Genomic DNA, 21,727 nt, shown 5'->3' with positions numbered 1-21,727 from the left:
CTGGTGAAAGATTTCTAAGTGGTGACTAGTACGAGAAAAATCCATATTGCAACCCAGTCAGAGAGAGTCGGATTGCATAAAAAGGGATATCACAATTTTAAATTCCCCCTTAGCTGGCAATCAATGCAAAGCCCTTACGCAGAGGGAACTTACTGAGCTGGAAGAGATCCAGGATGCAGCTGCAACAGATTTTTCTCCTCTTTCACTTGCTTATTATAAACTTTCACAGAGCTGCTTTCATGGTGCCAAGTCTCCCATTTACATTCCAAGAGGAAACATTTTTTTCCAAGTCATAAAAAATGTCTAAGGGCCCTATAACCAAACTGAAACAATCTTGATAAGGGATCCTACAGACTTCTAAGAGTGTCTGTTACTTAAACACTTCCTTAAGGATGGACATGAGTCACCAAGTTATTTTCTGTTATACTTCCACAGAGGAAAACTACTTACTATGAAGCAGAATCATTGAGTTGATATTCTCTGGATCTGCAGAAGCAAGCCTGCACCCCACCATCTCGCCATAATCGTTTAATCACTCCTGCTAGTTCTGGAGTCATGACTCCTTCTTCAGCACTGCCAGCTAAAACAAATAACTGCCGGGCATCATCCTGAAGAAAGAGAGACATTTCTTAAAGACCTGACAAGAATGCCTTTAAAACACACACATACGCACACATGCATGCAAGCACACGCGGTTGTATTATTTTAAAAGAGGCATTAAAGAGACCTTTCCTGGCAGGCAGTCAGAGAATTTACAGTGAAGTCATCCCCCTTCTCAGTCCACTACAGTCGTAGTGCAGAGCTGAGCTGAGGGATGACTTCACGGCCCCTACCACTTGACACATCGTCTCCTCCTGCAAAGATCTCTTCTGACAGGCCTACAAATCTCCATCCTGGTTATTCAATTTTTGACAGAAAAAAACTGGCCCGTGAGACAGACACATGTTATTCACTCCCTTTCTGTTCAAGGAAGCCTACAATAAAAATAGAAATGAAAAGACTAGCGCGTAAGAGGTAGTAAAGTCTAAACATGTCCAAGTGAGTAAAGCGAGTTTAAGGAAACACTGTTCTCTTCTTCCCCCTGCAGTTCAGAGAGAAGAACAGGAAGAAGCGGAGACAGGCACTTAAAACGTCTGGAAGCCTGGTGGGGGAAATAAATCCCTCAGGAAAAATTCAGTCTCTAGATTCCCCCAAAGGAATACTCTTCCTCTAAGTAAGATAGGAGGGAAAAGGCAGCAGGGGGAAAAGAAAGTTACAAAGAGAGATCTGATCAAAACTTCGTGAGTCACGAACATACCTTTAGAAGTGGTTACAGTTTTTAAACCTAAAATATGGGAGGGAGAGAGGACCGAAAAGGGCTATGAAAACTGTGACTGTTTTGCTTTATTCGTCTTGTCAGATAGTGTAAAAATGAGGTCTCGTGGGATGATTGCCTCACCTCCATTTGATATTCATCTGCCTCAGGAGATTTCCAAGTAACTGTAAAAATGCAGATACTAAAAAAGCATGTACTGGGTAAAGAAAAAGGAAAGGAGAAAGAAAAGCAATCGACTGTATCACTGGGAGTCATCAGGACAATGAGCGAGCCAGCAAAAAGCACTTCAGAACGTAGGTGAAGTCACAACCCAAAACTCCTCAGACTTGTGTGTCCATCTAAGCAAAGCAAAACAAATCCAACCAGGGTGTGCCCCAATTAATTCTGCCAAACTCAGGGTCTTCTGCCTTAATGACTCGCCGAGTAATAGTCCTTTAAGATACTTTCGCTATGCTTTCTAGTAATAGTTTAGGCCCAACTCTCTTAGAAACTTTATCTAACATCTACATTCCCTTCCTCTCTTTTCAGAGATAAAAATTATAAATTAATAAATGACTGAAAAGCTGAAAAAGTACTGAAATCGGCAAACACACTCAACAGTGAGCATGTCCTTCTATGTATATGGCATAGTGCTTTATTTAACATTTCAGTCCCTTGGTTCTGAAATTTGACCTATACTCATGCAGGCATTAAAAAAACCTCAATAAGCATTACTTTTAAAAAAATAATATCATGAATATAATTTTAGAAACTTTAAAATAGAGCTATTGCTACATAATTTTGCTGTTCTGACTTTGTAAACACTGCTTTAGGAGGAAGCATTTTTCTCTTACCACTTAATCTCTTTCACTAACCAATCTTGCTTCCCCACAATAAACCTTTTTTATAGGTCTATAAAGAGGCCACACTCTACAATGAACATCATACCTTCACCCTATCCCACGTCTATTCCACATCCAGCTCTAGTCTTTTCCATTCTCTCTAACCGACCACAAAAAAATAAAGATAAGAGGAGCTATAAATATAAATTCTTAACATATGAAAAAAGAAACTTCAAAAAATTATATGTAGATTAGGATGGGCGGATGCTGGAAAGCTAGATGATTCAGGCCTGAAAGGAGTAATGTCAAATAAACCTGGTAAAATAGGAGTGTTAGGACCTCAAAATTAATGACACTGATTTGATAAACTAAAGAAATGAAAGGAGAAAGGATGCTACGATCTGAATGATTGTGTTTCTCCAAAATTCATGTTGAAATCCTAATGCCCAATGTGATGGTATTAGGAGGTGGGGCCTTTGGGAAGTGCTCAGGTCATGAGGGTAGAGCCCTCATTAATTAGTGCCCTTATAAAACAGACCCCAGAAAGATCCCTTCCTCTTCTACCATTTGAGGACACAGCAAGGCACCTGCAACCTGGAGAGGGCCCCCACCCAACCATGCTGGCACTCGATCTTTGACTTCCAGCCTCCAGAAGTGTGAGAAATAAATTTCTGTTGTGCGTAAGCTACCGAGTCTACGGTAATTTTGTGATAGCAGCCCAAATGGACTAAGACTCAGACAGAAAGTGTCAATTGCATCTGGTGACAAAGGAGTGTCAAGACCCAAAGATTAACAACAACTAATTTGGTAATGTAAAGAAATGAAAGGAGGAACAATGAAGAGATATAAAGTAGAACAGAGAGAGGGTGAGAAATAAAAAAAGGAAGGAACTAAGAGAAGTAAATAACTGAGGTGGAGAAAAAGCCAACAAAGAAAGGAAAGAGAATAAACACAATATTACTGACCAGTTGTCGGGCACAGCAAATACAACAGAGAAGTAGAGTTAGTTGATAGGAAAAAATGAGAAAAGGGAGGGAAAAAATAAGAACACAAAGAGAGAGCTGGTAGAAAGAGGAAAATACGGAAAAGAAGGAAAATAGGAGGTAAGAGAATAGAAAGGAGTAAGGCAAAAATAGACTTTATTCTTGCCTCATCTATCACATTTTCCCTGTTTAATGGCTTAGAAAAATAGTCTCTAATTTTTGTGATATAGCACCTTTTTACAAAAACATAAAAGCCACGCCTCTCACATTTCTTCCTCCCTTCTTCTGCTATCTTCTCTCCGTCGTTTTACAACCCCTACTCTAACTGCTCTTCCCTATGCCATTTCTAAGACTTCCCAGTCCAATACCACTCAATTACAACCACCCTTCTACTATTTTTCCCATCAATTTTTCCCCACTTACTTACTGAATATTAATTTGCATGTGATGAGTTGAGAGTTGCTAAGCAGAGCCCCTAAGCTTCTTCATCAACATATAGGATTGCCTTCCCAGGCAGCCTCCCAGGTCACTTCTTTTTATTGCCCACAGTGTCTTAGTATGACACACTGATCACAGCTGATCTTTAGTTCCAGAAAATCATCCTATACATTCCCAACCTTCTCTTGGAATTTAGCTGATGACATAAAAGATGCCTTTCCTTCATTTTGGCTCTCTCTCTACTGCAGTAAATATCCTAATTTACAAACTAGACCTCGGGCACACTAAGTATTGTAACTAATTAACACGATTTTTAACTCTCTGACATGTGCAAAAATTTTATTAGACGTGACAGAATCGAATTCTATAGTCTATAGTTCAATGTAGTATAGGGATATAGTAATCCTGAGTACCTTAAAACTGCCTCTAAAATTCAGACTTAGTATTCATGTCCTTACCAAGTTTATTCTGGGAGACTCATATTTACCTTTAATCTCTACACCCCAGAAAACAGAGCTACACATCATGGGAACCTCCTTTAGATTACACCAATTTACTATCACTTGTTACTATAACATAGAAAAACAGTGCTGTAAAAGCAAGTGAATAAAATAGTTATCACAAAAATGACAGTATAGCCACAGAATCCCTTTCCCTGGGCTCTCTTTTGTGTGGCAATCTAATATCTCCTAAAGCAGAATATTTACTAACACTCCTCAAATGAGCACACAGAATTTTGCTACATCTTATCTCGTTGCTTAAATTCATTTCCCTAAAACGCAAAACAAATTTTGCTTAACTGCATCTACTGAAAAAGAGCAAGTAAAGAGGAAATGAGAAACACTTACTGCTCTGGCAGCTTCCCCAAAGTCAATCTTTAGCCGTCCCATGGCTCTTATGATTGCAATAATGGACTGTATAGTATTGCTGTAGACAACTACTTTATATTGTTTACATTCATCCTCTGAATAGCCATCCTCATGAATGATTCTTTAAGAAGAAGAAAAACCACAAATCATTACCATAGACTTAAAAAGATAATATAGATCTGTATGAAGAATGAGGAAATGCAGTCTTACAAAAGATCATGTTTCAACTTACTTCATCTGTTTCACGATGGTGCTTTTACCAGATTCTCCAGCACCTGAAAGAAAACCAGACTTTGAATTCACACAAAAGCATGAAATCAATATAAGTGATAATTTCAGATTAATGAAAAACACAGGTCCTAGGGGAAACTCTGGTAATGCTTTCTATCAGAAAAACTACTGAACTTCTCCATTAGAGTTTTCGCTTTCTTTATATAACTCAGCAACCAAATATAATTCATTGAAAGTGTCTCAGGGCCTACCTGATATCACTGAAGGAGATAAACCAACATAATACCTCTAGGAATTCATCCTTTACATGAAACATCAAAATACAGACACTGAATGAACACAGGCAAAAATGAAATTAGTTTTTGGCCTATTCTCTTTTATTAACTTCTCAGCTAAGAGACTAAAGATCAAAACAGAAGGAGAGGAGGCATTGTCCCTACCACTTTTCCACTGTATACTTCTCCCCACTCAACACCATGTTTCCTTCCTCAGCCAGCTGGAATCACATTAATGACCACAAACGTCAGCTGGGACCTCCTTGACATTCCACCTGTGTTTCCCTAGTCAATCCATTCTCCCACTTTCAAGATGGCTATTTCGCACTACTACCTCCCAACCCTTACAAACCCCTTCCCATTTCTGACGCTCAGCTGATGATCCTGACTCTTTTATTGGAAAAATTAAAGCACTCAAAAAAGAAAAATCTCATTTTCCCATAACCAAATCTACCAATCTATCTGCACTGCCATGAGTATTCTCTACCTTTGTCAATGAACTGTCTCTGCCAATGTCTAAAACTAACCCCTCCAACTGTGCACTTATCCACCTCATTTCTCCTACTCAAGGACTTGGCTACCACAATTATCTCATGTCACTCAAATATCACTGGGTTTTCTCTTTCCACTGAGTTGCTCTCATCAGTATACAAACTTACTATACTATTTATTCTCCATCTTAAAATCAAGTCACCTCACTCTTACCTCCCCCTTGACTCCACACATCTTCCTCTAACTACCACCCTATTTGTCTCGTCCTCTTTACAGCAAAACCCCTCTGAATTGTCTTATATCCATGGTCTCCAATTCTGTACCTCCAAATCTCTACTTAACCCACTCCAATCAGATGTTCATAACCACCACTCTACTGAAATCTGTCTCAAGGTCTCCAACAACTTCCATTTTAACAAATCCAATGGTCAAGTCTCGGTCCTCATCTTCATCTCTCAAGGAGAATTTATCCAAGTTGATGACTTCTCCCCTTGAAATATTTTCTGCACTAGACAGGCTTCCAGAACCCACATCCTTCTGGTTTGACTCCTACCATACTCTTCCACAGTCTCCTCCCTCCCATCTTTCAATTCTAAAGGCTGTGTTACTTCCTTGGCTCTTTTCCTTATCTCGATTCATTCTCTAGGTCATTTCATCTAATCTCGTGGTTTTAAACACCACTCATAAACTGATAACAGTTAACATCAAGGGAGTACTGCCCGCCAGACACTGTTCTAGGCACTTTTCTTGTATTAACTTATTTAATCCTCACAATAACCCTGCAAGGTAGATATTATTAGTATCCCCACTTTATAGATAAGGTAAATAAAGCAGAGAGATATCAAGTTAACTTGTCCACAATTAGTCAGTAAGTGGCAGAGCTGAAATTTGCTTTCACACAGTTTGGCTCCAAAATCCTACATTGCCTCTTATGTCAATGATCTCTAAATTTAGATCTCTAATCCTGGCTTCTAACCTTGGTTCCAGACTCATATATCTAAAGCACCTACCTGATACATCTCATTAGATTTCTAGTAGGCAACTCAAACTTAAAATGCTCCAAACTGAGTTACTACTTCTCCACACTTACCCCCAAACCTGCTCCACCCTGTTTTCTCATCTCAGTAAATGACACCAGCAATCACCCAGCTGCTCAGGCTAAAAAATGGTAAGTGACATGTAACTAACATACAGATGAAATGTGAGTGCCAGTACCAATACTAAATATCAGTAAAACCTAATTTTTAAAAATAAATATAGTTTTAACAGTCTTTTCTTGTACGACAATGGATCATCATGAGCACATGGGAAACCACAGGCCTCCGTCACTGCAAAAGCTTCCTAAAAGGTCCAATGCTTCACACCGTCCCTTTCCGGTGGTCAGTTTTCCTCTTGGTAGCGGGAATGAACTTTGTAAATCAGATCATGTCACAACTCTGCCTAAAAACTCTCCTATGGCCTCCAATTACACTCAAAATAAAAACCCACGGCAGTAAGGCCCAGTATGCTGTGGCTCCTGTCTACCACTTCACCCTCGACTTCTAACCTTCTCCACTTTGTTCTCTCTGCTCTTGTCAGACCAGCTTTCTTGCTTTTCCTCCAACATACCAAACTGGTTCTCAATGAGCTTGATCCTGACTCATGGTCTTTGCATTTACTATTCCCTCTGCCTGGAATTTTCTTCTTCACTGAGGTTTCTGCTTCCCTCAGAACAGCCTTCTCTGACTAATCTATAGAAAAAGCCCTATCCCAATCACCCTCTCTCCCCTTACTATGTTATAATTTTTCAAAGTATTTGTGTCACTTCTTCATATTACAGATGTTCATTTCTTGTTTTCTCTAATAAAATATAAGCTCCATCAAGGTTTATTTATCCTTATATTCCCAGGCCCTAAAACTGAGCCTGACATAAATTGGTTATGCAAATAAATGCTGCTAAACAGATAAGTGACTAATGTTTAATAAACATGATCCTTTACTAAATATTTCTCAACTCTACCGACCAAAAATGTTAAAATAAAATTCAAATAACTTAAATATTCCAGATATCTACGTTTTTACAGAATCAAAAGGGACATTTACATATGACTTTATCTCTGTTCTTATCACCTAATCAAGAGTAGCACTAAAATAGTTAATATTCAAATAGAATAGAGGAACTTTCTAACAACACTGTTAGAAAGAAGTAGTTTCTCCCATGTATATCTGAAAAAAGAACAAACCGTAATGACTCATTTCTGGGGAAGAAAATACAAAAATATACCAGTTATATATTAAAATAGTTGAAAACAGAATTCCTAGATTATTCCATGTTAGCAATAGCTACAAATTAACTAACAAAAGTGGAGATTAATGAAGCATTGTGCACCATTCTTTTATATACTGAAAAGAGCATTTCTATCATTTATATTGGATTATTCTGAGTGAAATAACCAATAAGGCTATTAATCTCAGAACCAATTCCTATCCACTTCATTAAGGTCTACCCTATGAAGGTGCTGATTTTAAAATACGCACACATAAACACACACACATTTCACCCAAGCTTTTATTAGGTATCTAGTTCTGTCTCTTAAAAAGAAAGGACCTCTTACTGACCACAGAATTAAATATATGGTTTGTTTCAGTGGGTGTTCCAGGGCATTTTACACACATGAAGAATGAATCGCTTTATACCAAAGTCTCTGGCCTATTCAGCTTCTAGATCACCATGAAAAATGTCAGCATCTTACCTTTCTTCCAAGTACGAAATCTAAGAGTCATCTGGAACCCACTCACTCTTCTCTCCTTACATCAAGCTGTAACAAAATCTTGTCTTCTTATTCATTTCTCAAATTAATCCTTTCTACTCCTCACATGTCAGAGCCTGATGTTGCGCCTATTATGTGTTACTGCTATAATTTTCTCAAAATTCTAGCTCAAAGCCCCTTTTCCTTATCATTTCCAAATGGCACTATTAAAAAAGTATTAGTTTACCTAATAATTAACCAAATTCTTCTAACATTTTCTACAACCCTTTCTTAGGTCTGAACTCTCAATTTTTACCTCAATCCTTTGTGCTCTATTGCTTCTGTAGTATTAAGTTCCCCTTCTAATAACATCTCACTCTTAGGTTTTCCCCAACTGCTTCTCCCATCTCTTCTCTCTCTTCCAATTCATATGTGGTAATGGGAACTTCCTAATTTTATCTACATCTTTTTTACCTAGCTTCCTTTGAAATTCATCACAAGTGTAAGGGGTGATTCATTTGCTCATTTTCAATCTACCAGGGTAGTGATAATAAGGCTACAACGAATGGGATCGACACAAAGGAACTGCAAAGACAAAATCTATGGCTTGGAGAGGGAGAAACTGAAGATGACAACAAGGAGGAAGGACGGAACTGGGCAGGGGACAGAATATACAAGGGAGAGAAGTCTGAATGGTCTTGGAAATGGGATCAGTTTGACTTAGATTTATCTTTAAAAGGATGTATATCTAAAAGACATCCTGTATCAACAGGAAGAGAGGATAAAGCTACAGATTTTTGAAAGAAAAAGTGCAAAAGAAGCTAAGTTAGATGATCTTATTCTCAATTAAAGAAACAAGGCAAGCTGCAGAGAATGAAAGGATAAAGGCCCATGAATTCCTAATATAAATAAATAAATCATCATAATGAGTAAACGCATTCGGCTCACCTGACTTTAAACATTAACCCTGAAAGACAGCTGATCCTCAAAAACACTGTGTCATGTGTCACAGTGTTACAGCTCTCTTTTTTCCTCTTCCACTTTGACTGAAAGAAAACTTAAAGCCAGTCCACAGAAGGTACTGACTATATTATGCTCTTTTATACCTCTGTGCCTTCAAGCACCATGAATTTCCTCATCTGTATAACAGGGGTTACAGAAGATGCTTAGAACAGTGCCTGACACATAGTAAATATTCAATAAATGTTAACCAGCTATTATTTGTGAATGCTGTTTTCACTGTTCAGAATACCACCAAGTAATGCTAAGGTCCAAAGAATTTAATAAAAACTCCTTGAATACTGATGTTGGTTCAAAATGACAGTAGAAATGTTATAAGTATGTAGCAGCTCTTTCCCAATAATAAAACCCTAGATAGGATCTGGATTCACACTCTTAAACTGCAACTTATAACCTAACAGTTACAGCAAACTACGTCAAAGCATGAGTCATTTTCTCCACCCCACCCTGAGGAACAGAAAAACTCTCTTCCTTAAATATATTTTCAACCCTAGATAAACCTGTCTACTACCTCCCTCCCCTCCCACACTCCTCGCCCATCTGACCTCTACAGCTTTTCCTTGGTTTCCTCACAGGTCCTCGTACCAGTACCAGGTGTACTAGTGGTAATTCCAGAGGCACCTGAAACATCTTTTTTCCTTTTAAATATCTGTTTCTGTGGAGATTCCTGAACCGTCTAAAAGCCCAGCATTCTAACTACAGCACGGCCCCCTTTCCGGAGGTCTGCACAGCCAGGTTCTAATATGGCACCATGTGTAAATAACCCTCTGACCAGTGCTAGACCAAGACACTCTTCTGGTCTCTCTCCAGGCCTCAATTATCAGACATATGAGAACATACAACTTGAACAGGCGTAGACAGCCTTTCTCCCACAGCAGGGTGAAAGCTTGGCAGCAAATAAATTTGCTTTTTCCTTCCAACTTATTCTCATTTTCATTTACAACTCAGTTACTTAAAAAGATTTTTTTTTTTAGTAAATAATACCATGTAGTAATAAGCTCCATGGAAGAGCAGACTTTAGTCCAAGCTCTGCCATTACTAACTGTGACCTTTGGCAAGTCACCTAGCTTCACAATGCCTGTCTCCTTATGTATAAAATGTGGACGGCTTTGCCTTAGATATGCTCTATGGTTGCATTCTAATATTCTGTGACTATAATTACTATAATGCTAAGAACAAACTAAATCTCTAATTCGGACACACAGAAGCTTGAAATCAAAGCACGAATCTACATATTCTTGACTCAATCATTCACAATAATCACCGTAATTCAGTGATCAGCATGTTCTCTGATCATGCACTCCTGACTAAGAAGGGAGAGAGTAGAAGGAATTAAACAGTACAGCAACACTAAGGAAGTAAGGGCTGTCGGACAAGGAACCTCATGTATTCATGCTCATAGGTACCTATAATTACACAGTCTCCAATTAGCAGAACATTCAAGTTAGACTGCCATTCTTAAAGAAAAAAAAGTGAATATTCTTTACTAAAGATCATAGCAGCACAGTCCGCACTAGTTCCAACCACGATCATCTATTGCTCCCACTGATTCCTTTTTATTGACAAACTTAGGTAGCTAACAGACTAAAAATTCAGATTAAGGTGAAAAATGACGTTTTATTCAAAATGCTTTTCAAGGTATCATTCTTAATACAAAAACCAGTTGCTTCCTAATTCAGTAAAAAAAAAGAAGTTAGAATTACAGATGAAAAAATGTCACGGAACAAATAAAAATTGTTACTTAAAAAATTGTTAGTCCTTTTTTTCTAACAAACATTTTATGTTTGTGTCTGGAACTACTGGATACTAAGACTTCAAATACAGATAAGCTTAGAAATTTATGGTCTTGTGAAAGAAGCTAGATCTATTTTTATGAAATTAGCAAGTTTCCTTAGCCTAAAATATCAGAATTTTTTCACCCAGCCCACTGTCCCTCTAAACATGCATATGAACATCCCTGAAAATCCTATTCAATTCAAACTTCAACTCTGCTAAAGCCTTCTCCATTCTCTCTGAACAGTTATGACTCCCACTGTGATGGCTGGCAGAGATTATTCATTTCCTTTCAGCATCCATTCCCAAGGTTATTTCCAAAACTGCATTCCATACTGTCCTTCCCAGCCATCTCACCTCAATTTACCTCTAGCCAGCGCTGGCTACTGTAAAAAAAAAAAAATTATTAAAAAAATTATTTAACTGCTTTTCCAGCTTCTAATCTTCTCATAAACTGCTAATTAGTTTCCTTTGTTTTAATTAAAATAAAAATGAAACTCTTTTTGATACAACCTGGAAACCTTTCCACACCTGTGTACTTCCTTGAAGAGCACACTGACTGGGCTCAACCTGATCCTGCAGGCTAGTGTCAAACACTTTAACACTCGTACTTGCTCGAATTATTGTAATTATTTGGGTTTGTACCTATTTAGGACACCAGTAGTCCCAAGCTCAAAAGCACACTCCTCGAAAGCATAGAATATCGCGCCTTTATGTCCCCACTCCCCATCTAGAGCACAATCTAGGACAGAGTAGGCACGTAATGACTGTGGGATGAATGGCCTGAGTTTCTATGAGATTCAGTTGTTACCTAATCACATTTTGCAAATGCCAGTTGCAATGGGTGGAATTCTCGATGTGGGCAGTTAACAGAAACAGAAATTTTCCATTCCTCTGCTATCTTTCCTCAGCCCACACTCATTCTTGGCTAAGCCTTCAACTCGAACCCTACAACTATACCTGACAATAAATCTGGACTCACTCATAAGCCTCCTCCTATTCTCTGTATTCCCCTTACCCTATCCCAGCTCCCTTCTATCCACTTCAGTGAAACTGCCACGAATCTGTCTTGTCCACACTGTATTCCAACACCTTAAAGAGTGCTTGAAATGTAGTGAGTACTCATTAAATACTCAGTGAATGAATGATTAAATATCTTAAGGGTAAAGGATGGCAACTGAGACAGAGAAAATGGTCTCATTTCAGAAAAGATTTTTCTAGGAAGCAATCACATATCAATCACCAAAAAGGCATAAAGCACAAATAAATGTTTCGATAAAAACTTAACTATTAGATTTTCAGAATATCTACCTTCCCATAACACTTTCTAGAGAAATCCCTACTTTGCTTCCTCAGTGGCAATGGCCTACACTATCTAGCCATTGTGACTGGATCAGGAGTAAATACCTGACACACGAGTCACCCAGTCACAGGCTGATAGAGGGCCTACACCCTGTGCGACTTAGCTCCAAAAGATGAGGAGGACCAATCAAATTATCTGAAGAATCTGCATAGAGATATACAGAAAAAAATCATCCTAAACTACAAGGTCACAGCATATAAAAACTTAGGCTACCACTAAAGAGACTTTATGCTTCACAAACATCAATGTCATAAAGGAAAAGATTCAGAGGAAGTTGGTCTGGAGAGAAAAGAGAATAGAAAATGTGCACAGAGACTTAAAGATACCATGAGAGAGAAGAGACAGAAAGCAAGGAGAGAATGAATGGGACCAAGGAGACAAAAAGAGAGGAGGAGACAAAGAACAAGTAAAGACAAGAAAGCAAAAAGAGGCAGAAATTGTGAAGACAATGAAAAAGAGACAGAAACAGAAGGAAGGCAGAGACAGCAGCCTGGCCCACGCCAGAGCTGCCTCAGTTCCTGCACCCCGATTCTTCTGCTCTTCCCGCATCCCCAGAAAATCTCTCTACATTCTAACAACAATTCCCTCCCAATTCTGGTTTGAACGAGTTTTCTATTCCTTGTGGCCAAAACAAACAAACAAACAGAACTGAATGGAACTGGCTTTAAGTTAATTAGGATCAATTATCCCTTTTTAGCCTTTAAAATTTTTTAAGTTGCTTTTATTAAATACTGAACACATCAAAGGGAATATTTATGACCTATGTATAACAAAACAAACATCTGTGCACCTATCACCAAAGCGTAAAACATTAACATTACCAGTTATCTTTGAAGCCACCTATGTCTCTCCCCAATATTAATTCCTTTTTAAGTAAATATTTCTAGCAGGCAAATATGCAATGAGAGAGGGGGAGATATTAAAAAAACCAAAAACCAAAAAACAAAAAACCTAACAACCAAAATATGTCTGGCTTACACAGTAGTATATGTTTTTTTTCAGTTTTACACCTTTCTCCAATTACAGGAATATGATCCTATCGTTTTATGAACACTATAAACCATAAAGTGGGAAATTATTAGCCATTTTAACATTCACAAATCACCTAAGGTAGATGTTAATTTGATTAAAAGGGGGAAAAAAAGAGGCAGCCAACTTAGCCAAGTAGCACTCCTCAAAATATCACTTAAGAATATGAACAAGGAAAACTGAGTGTTGCTAAAGATTATGTGTTCTCTTTGGGCAACTGGCCAATGAAGAGGGCTGAGTGGGGTTTCCTCCTTGCTTTTGCAGAGTATAGAGAATGCTTATGGAAGTAGCCATCTGAAACTAGGAGGGGGATTAACCCCTGGCTGCCTCAGCGTTCTAATTTTGACCTCTGGTAAGTTTTCTTTCACTTCTTTGAAAGCAGGTAAACATAAAGCCATTTTGATGCTAAAACCAAATTATATAGTACGCACATACAACGTGACCGAAAACTAATTTTGCAAAGGTATGTTTCTTACTAGCCCTGCCGCAAAATTTTCTTGTGAGACAGAAATGTAAAATATTCAAATCAACACTCTCCTAATGGCCTGCATCCCTTTTCAGCTTTATCCCCTCCCACTCCTATACCAACCCTTCATTCCTGGTAAATGTAACTACTTGTTCACTCATGTTTCTGAGCCTTTGTACATGCTATTCCTTCTGTCTGGATATGCTTCCCTCCAGTATCTGCCTTAAGAGTTCCTACGATCCTTCGAGGTCCATCTCCAATGTCGCCTCTTCTGGGAGGACTTCCTTGACATGTCACTTTCTCCTCCTCCAAAATTTGACTACTCCTGGAACTACGTTCCACATATATTATTGTTTACTTGTATATCTCCACAGTTTGAACTGCTTGAGAGTTCTATTTCTCATTTATATCTCCAGACTAGGAAAGTATCTGTGCACATATGACGATCAGAGATACCTAATCATAAGCGGCTTAATAAATGAACCCCCTCTGGACAGTGTGACACTGAAAACCAAAAAGCTCAATAAAAAACAGCCTTGACTAAATGCAATGCAGTGCCCTGCATTAAATCCTAGAGCAGGAAAAAAACATTAGTGGAAAAATTGCTGAAATCCCAATAAAGTGTTTTATTAATATTAATCTCTTAGTGTTGACATATGTACCATAGCTATGTAAGATGCCAATATTAAGGGAAATCTGGTGAAGAGTATACAAAAACGCCATGCACTGTCTTTGCAGCTTTTCTATAAAACTAAAATTATTCCAAACTTTAAAATTAAAAATACTTTTAGTCTAGAAAAAGTTGAACTACAAATATTGATGAGCACATGAATGTGGGTCTTAATTACAACCATAACAAAAATAAAAGAATAAGAAATACACTTCTCTTCATAGAAGAAAGGAAATTATTTAATAATCTGAAATGAACCAAAATATGTGAGAATTTATTAATGCTGCAAAATGGTGAAAAAGATTTACACTGTTAAATTGAAACTGATTATTATTTTTTGAAATATATAAATCAAAATTGAAATGACTTCCATAGAAAATTTAATGCTGCGCTATCATATCACATACCTCAGAACCACATTATCTATGGAAATCATGGTAGTAACTATATCCTCACATCAAGCAGAGCCCTGTTTTGAAGTTAATGATTCCCATGTTCTACCTTCAGGAAATAGAGGGGAAAATGTTATATTAAACATATGTCACTCTAACGCATGCCTTTTGTAATTTACAGTAAATTGTAAAATGTAATTTCCAAGGTCCTGGGCAAAATCCATTTCCATACAACACTACCCATGTAATAAGAAAATATAAAAACTAAGGGTATGAACAAATGACTAACACAGAAATCCAAATACAGAGTAACATTTCCATAAGTTTTTAGAATTAAATGAAATACCATTTTAATTTTAAAATCCAACCATTACAGGAAGGTTAATTAAAGATGATAAGAATCAAACTACCTCGCTAATTTCAAAGAAGTTTGATTTAACAGCAGGCCACGTGAACAATGCAGAAGATACAAGCACATTTTATATATACAAATAGAATGTATGTTTTGATCTTGGTGAGACCTGCCTGACTCTACAGTTGTAGATTTACATGAGCAGCAAGAAAAACTTAGAGCAGTACCTACTTTTAAGTTAAGCAACAAGAATTTTTTGAGATATAAAATACTAACATCATTTAAAAAACTAGAAGACTTCTGTATGGTTATTAAAAACATTACCCTTTTGAGAAACAAACGGTGACAAAAAGAGGCCCATGGCAACAAACAATGAATACAATATCTCAGCTAATCCTTAACAATCTTAAACTTTTAAGTATCTTCCAAGTCTAACTTGGAAATCAAAGGCAATTCATGTCTAAAGACTATATCCTCCTGAAAGTTGTCTCTAAGATCACTAGACTGTTATTCCTGTACAAGTAAAATTTGGTATTTTGCTATCTTTCTTCTTTGCTCAGTTCATATTAGATATATTCATTTGTTACAACTTAAGACCAAAACATGGAAAATAGGAAATTTCATTTACATAGAGCACTGTATCAAAACTAGAACAATTAAATAGATCCTAACACAATGTTATTCAGTTCAAGTAGCTTGAATTACAGAAATGATACAGATGATGCTAACTAAGCAGGTAACAGATAGCCTGCACAGATAAAAGCTTAAAGATAACTCTAACTTGCTAAACACTGAAAAAGAATTATACCAAAATGAAAATAATTAAAACTGGAGGAGAAATTGAATACTAGAACAATTTTTCTTTATATTCCTTTGAACATTTATATTATGGACACTTTATGAATCTGTCTTTCAGGTTTTTAACTTCAGTATTTAACTACCTTCCTTAACAGCTTTATTGTGTTAAACTAAGTTCAATCAAACTCAAGAATAAAAGAAATAACAACACAAAAATAAGCCTTTTTATAACTTGCTAAAATATTCCATCTGGTTGACAAACTTCACGGACAAGAGACCTTTGAGGACAGACCTCGTTGTACTGAAAAAGGAAAATGAAGCTCAGAGATTAGAACTGACCTCCCAATTTCCAGTCTTTTTGCTCTTTGCTCTATATTGCATGGTATCTCCTATTTCTGAATTGAGTTACCAGTTCAAAGAGATGTACTTTATTAGTGCTAGTCTACCGTATTGTTGACTAGAAAACGAATATTAAAACAATTTCAGTAATCTGAACAACTTTAGTGTCCAGTATCTAGACATTTCTTAGGAGATCCACATTTTTAATTTTTGGTCTTTACTGCTAATATACTAGCTCCTGAGTACTTAAAGCATCTCTTACGCCCCACTTCCCCCGACAAGCTCTACCGCCAATAAAACTAAACTAAACTAAATATAAAAAGAAGATAGGGCACAGACAGCTAAATTCTATGAATAATCTGCTTTGTTTTTACCTACTCCCTAAAAAAAAAAACCTCTAAGCCGGGTAATTAACGAAGAGCTAAATAGTCTATTTTACCTCTTCCTTTAGCTTTGGACAATTTTCTGGTGCCCATAAAAACAGGAGGGGGAAAAACAAACATGAAAAAGCAGAGATAATGAAGCACAGGCCCGTAATGATTACATGCATTTTAAAAAATTGATTCCTGAATTAATATCAAAGGTAATTAAATTCAGGTGATATTAACTATTCTGAGTTGGATGTGTTGGTAACGGGAGTTTAAAATCCTGCATCCTATCTCAGGTTGAATTTAATTATATCTCCTAACCAAACAAAATGACAACTTAATATTGAGAATTAGTAGGCATGTTCTTGTAAATTAATGAAAAAACTAAAGCAGTTATATGTTTAGTTCTTCAATAATTCCATCTCATTCCATTAAGTTCAACTTCTATTTAATGAGTGTCTATAAGATGGTAGGCACAGTCATCTATTAATCATTAACTCTAGAGGTATCCCTTAATAGAGAATTTGACCCACTCAGTCCTTGAAAGGGTGAGCCTTATGGAACTCATAATATCCCATCAACCCTGCCATATTCTCACCACAGCTGACTAGATTGTGATGGACACCTGACAAGGCTGGGCCAATCTATATTCTTTTCCAGGAATCTGGAATGCAGATTCTGGGTCAGATGACATGAGCACTTGAACTACCAGGTCAGGCGGCGTGTGAGCCGGAGGTGTCAGAGAAAGCCAAAGTTGAAAATTGTGTTGGTGGTAGGAGCAAGGGCAAAGAAGTCATAAGTGAGCAAAGAAAGGTGATCCGAAGAGGTGACTTACTAACAAAGCAGAGCAAGTGACCATACTGCTTTAGGAGAAATTGGGGGAGAGGGCACGTATCACAAACCATGTGCATAAAACTTGGGTGTATTTCATTTCTTATCTTACCTTGGATGTCTGATGTCTATGAAGTTGCCTACCATGCCCTTTCAATAAACCCCTCCCTGACTGGAACAAGTATGAGTGAGTTTCTGTTCCTTACAGGCAAAACACCTTAGCATTATATAAGGTCCTGCAGCAGATATAAAAATGAGAAATGTCTCATTCAGTCAGCCCTCAAGGACCATATAGTTAGGAACAGCTAAGTAGACAAATAACTACACTATAAGGCAAATAAGATTATAAGAGGCATAAAAGTACTATGAGGTTTCAAAGACAGGGACAGATTATATATAATTCAGATCATCAAAAAGGTTTCATGGAGGAAAGGGAACTAAATAGTTATCATAACAGATGGTAGTTTGGGGTATTTTTAAAATGCGTTACTAAGAAAATGAAAATGTTGGAATCCTACGTCAGTCGACAATAAAAAATTAATTTTACTGGTCCATGAACTCCAAAAATCTGAAAACAACTGACTCATAGAACTTGGCAATTGACTGGTTATAAAACTGAGAGCAAGAGTTAAAAAAATGAGTTCTGTTTTCAGCCTAGATGATTTTGAGAATGATGATGCTGGAACAGAAAAGTTCACAACAGGTGGATATGGGGGCGAGAAATGAGCAGAGGAGGCAAGTTCTGTATTGGATATATTGACCTGAGGTAAGTGGCAGTGAGCAGTTCATTAATTCCCTGGGAAAATGGGAGAAAGAGGAACCATCTGAAGTACAGAAAACAGATTTCTCAAAAATTCCAAGTAAAAAACTGTCCTCTACTAGAGGAAATAAAAGACTCTTCACAGTATCTAGGTCTTTTCTTTTGCATTTTCAACATATTTTTGCACGGCTACTGATTTTCCTGGTCCAAGATGAGGGACTTTAAAGAACAGAGGTTAGGTAGTATTGGGGAAGAACCTGATAAGAGGATGGCCCTTCTCAGAAAAATGTATATAATGCAAATTTTGCTAAAAGGCCATTGATTTTCTGAAGTCTTAAGGATTGTTTTTTTTTTTAATACAAGAATATTTAAGGAACACCTATTATGTGCCAAGAAAGACAAGAGCAGGTAATAGATCTCAACTTAGACTAAGTTCAATAGCTTCATAGTGATGAAGTAAAAATGACTTACATGTACATCAAAAGAGGCATTCTACAGCTAAAAGAAAATTCTTTGTATACTACAATGGGTGTGTTTTGCTTATAGACATAGCAAGGAAGAAAATTTTAATTTCATATGATCGTTATGATATGATTGCCTCTGCAACCTATTTGAATTTAACATGCTCAAGAATACAAAAAATTTTACTTAAAACAAGGAAATTGATAAAAATTAAAAGCAAAGGCTTTCGTAGTTTGATTTTTACTCACTGCTTTTAAAGTTCCCTAAGTCATCACGTGTTTAATTTTGTTTTTAATTAAATGTACTATTTATAGAGTCTGGAACAAAGATTTTTCCAGACATTTGAACAAGTTCTGCTTGACTAGGTTCTGCTTGACCAAGTTCTGCCTGCCAAATCCTGCCATTTAGAAGAAAGCCTCACAGTTTACAACTGCATTACAATAGGCTAATGTCTAGAGGAGATCTCTGATGGTCAGTGTAAATCAAAACACCAAAAGAAGATGAGATACACCTTTGATTTCATAACCAATCAATCAACGCAGACAGTGTTAATGCCTTAAGTATTGTGGCTTATATCAAACTTCTGAAAGGCCACAAGGAGCAATGTCCAACATTAGCTGGTTCACGCTGGTTAAATGTTAAGGAGCACCTACTATGTGCCAGGGACCACGCTCATTCACAAATGATACCTTTATACAGAGACTGGCAATCTAGAACTACAATTTGAATTCATGCGTTCTGAAAGATCAGGTATTCAAACCAAAAGCTCAAGCTCCAATGCATAACTTTACTCCATCCAAAAAGCTTTTACCAGGGTTTCTGCAATCTACAAACCACCAAATACATTAACATGAAGAGACTAACATGGGCACCCAAAATAAAACCCAATTCTGGAGTACAAAATTAGGTTACGGTGGTGCATCCTGTTCTCTTGAGCTTTTCAACGTGGAAATTTGGAACTTCTGAAGTGACTTCTATTTCTCAAAAAACAATTGTTTAAAAAAGTAAAGTTCAATTGCTTACAGAAACCATTATACCTGCTTATTCTTCTCCAACAGATCCCTAGAAAATACTTATAGTGAAGAAATGTGGCTTGATGTATTGGTAAGCTGATGCCAGGGCACTTTATATGGCTACTGAGCCTCTAAAGGTAGTCTCTCAGAAATTTTAAAACTAATCATGCCGAGTAAAATGCATCTGACTATACATAAATGCCACTTTAAACAAATGTCAGGTAAAATAAACAGTAATTCCTATTTTTAGTTTGAAGAGACCAGAAAAGGTAAAACAGCTCATCAGAAGTCTGTCACAGCTTTTACAGTAAATATGTCCAATTCTGTCATTTACTCTAAGGTAATTCCATTCTCACTGCACATCATCCCTAGCAACTATTAGGCAACTACCAAAGTGTAATCTATTGTCCACTACGTCTTTTGCCACAAACCTCAGACAAGCCAGTCCTTAAATTTCCTCAGCTCGCGCCCTTTCCCTTTTATAAAAACAAGGAGTTATAAAACCTTAAGAGAATAAAAATGAGAGAAAAGGTGGAAAAGTATACACAGCCTCTGCACCCAAGCTCTTTTCCTTTATATTTGAGAATTTGTAATTTATCTCAGCCTTCCTGTTTCTGGATAATCTAGGGTTCCTCCACCTGACCAACAGTTCAAAACGCTCTCTAATATATGACAGGGTCTTTTTGTGACCACTCTATCCTAGTCCCTCTATTTGTAGTAATCATTCAAACCTTCCAGCTCCTATCCTGTAATAAAGCATCACCATGCTCTAAACTTACAAGCCCATCACACTCGTTTCGTCCTCGCTACCACACTCCAAGCCCTTCGAAACCTTCTCTGATATCCTTCCCTTTATGAGCTTTACCCACACAGCAGTCTCAATGTCCTATTGCCCCACATCCCTAAACAAACTCTTCGCTGAACGAAATTCCAGCACCGAGTCACACCCTCTCCAGCCTAATTCCTACAACCCCAAAACCCCACCCCCTCATCACGCCCTCAGGGCCTCGGCCTCCAACCCAACACCCCAACCCCTGCCCGTCACGCCCTCCACTCCCTTCGGAGTCCTTCCCCTTAAGACCCCCACTTCAGGCCCCCAAGTGCCTAGGTCCTCCCGTGTGCCCCGCCAGCCCCGCCCCCAGCCCCTCACCGAGTAGCAGCAGCTTCACTTCTTTGGCCGCTTTCTCCCCGTCCTCCCGCAAGTTGCGGTCGATCATCTTGCTCCGCTCCACCGCCGCCTTGTCTTCGGCGCTCAATGTGCAGCCCATGGCGGCGGCGGGAGAGGGGACCAGGCCCGGGCTCACTCACACACCGCGGAGACTGCGGTCCGGCTGGCCGAGACAGCGTCTACTGCTGGGCGGCGGTCCTCTTCGTCAGCTCCCGGAGCGCCCAGAGGACCCGGATATCCGGCGTTTACGACACTTCCGGCAACGCCCCGCGGCCGTTACCGCTCATGCTTCTCTAGCTAGGGTAGAGGAGGTGCAACCGGAAGCGGAAGTACGGGGAGGAGGACGGCTGGTTCCGCTGCGGTTCCCGCGGAGTACCGGGGTACTGTGGCACTCACCTTGTGCTGCTCGATATTAGTCCCTTTTCACGCTTTCGGCTGTCTTAATTAGATAATGTAGAAAAACTGGGGACTGGCTTCAGTTCGTGGCGCCCTCACAAGGTCATACAACCGTGCTTTTGGAAGGGGAGGTTGGTGGGGGGATTCCCAAATGAGAACCCGTAGGCCGCACGGGAATTTCTACTGGGAATTTCTCACTGACCAGAAAACCCCCTTTAGTCTCTGGCTGTGGAAACCCAGGTTCCCTGTCCAAGTATAGGACATGTTTTCTGCCGTGGTCGTCTCAGCCAGATCTATGGGATGGGAACAAACTACAGAGTCTGCTCCCCCGCCACTTTTCTCATCCGAGATGTGTACGACTAACCATGCCTAGG

General features: G+C 38.3%; 1 protein-coding gene across 1 annotated transcript in view; it reads right to left on the bottom strand.

Annotated features, from left to right (window-relative positions):
- GNAI3 (G protein subunit alpha i3) overlaps window positions 1-21,191 on the bottom strand; it is a 34,758-nt gene extending 13,567 nt beyond the window's left edge. Inside the window, exons 1-4 of the mRNA XM_006919605.3 lie at window positions 20,940-21,191; window positions 4,659-4,701; window positions 4,406-4,547; window positions 451-608 (exon numbers count right to left, since the gene is read on the bottom strand). Of these exons, the coding sequence (XP_006919667.1) occupies window positions 451-608; window positions 4,406-4,547; window positions 4,659-4,701; window positions 20,940-21,057 (461 nt within the window). The 5' untranslated portion in view covers window positions 21,058-21,191. The remainder of the gene's footprint in view (window positions 1-450; window positions 609-4,405; window positions 4,548-4,658; window positions 4,702-20,939) is intronic.
- Window positions 21,192-21,727: the final 536 nt, after the last annotated feature.

The sequence above is a fragment of the Pteropus alecto genome, unplaced genomic scaffold, assembly GCF_000325575.1.
Source record: "Pteropus alecto unplaced genomic scaffold, ASM32557v1 scaffold106, whole genome shotgun sequence".
NCBI lineage: Eukaryota > Metazoa > Chordata > Mammalia > Chiroptera > Pteropodidae > Pteropus > Pteropus alecto.
Note: the sequence above shows the minus strand (reverse complement) of the source record. Positions and strands in the feature narration are given on the sequence as shown.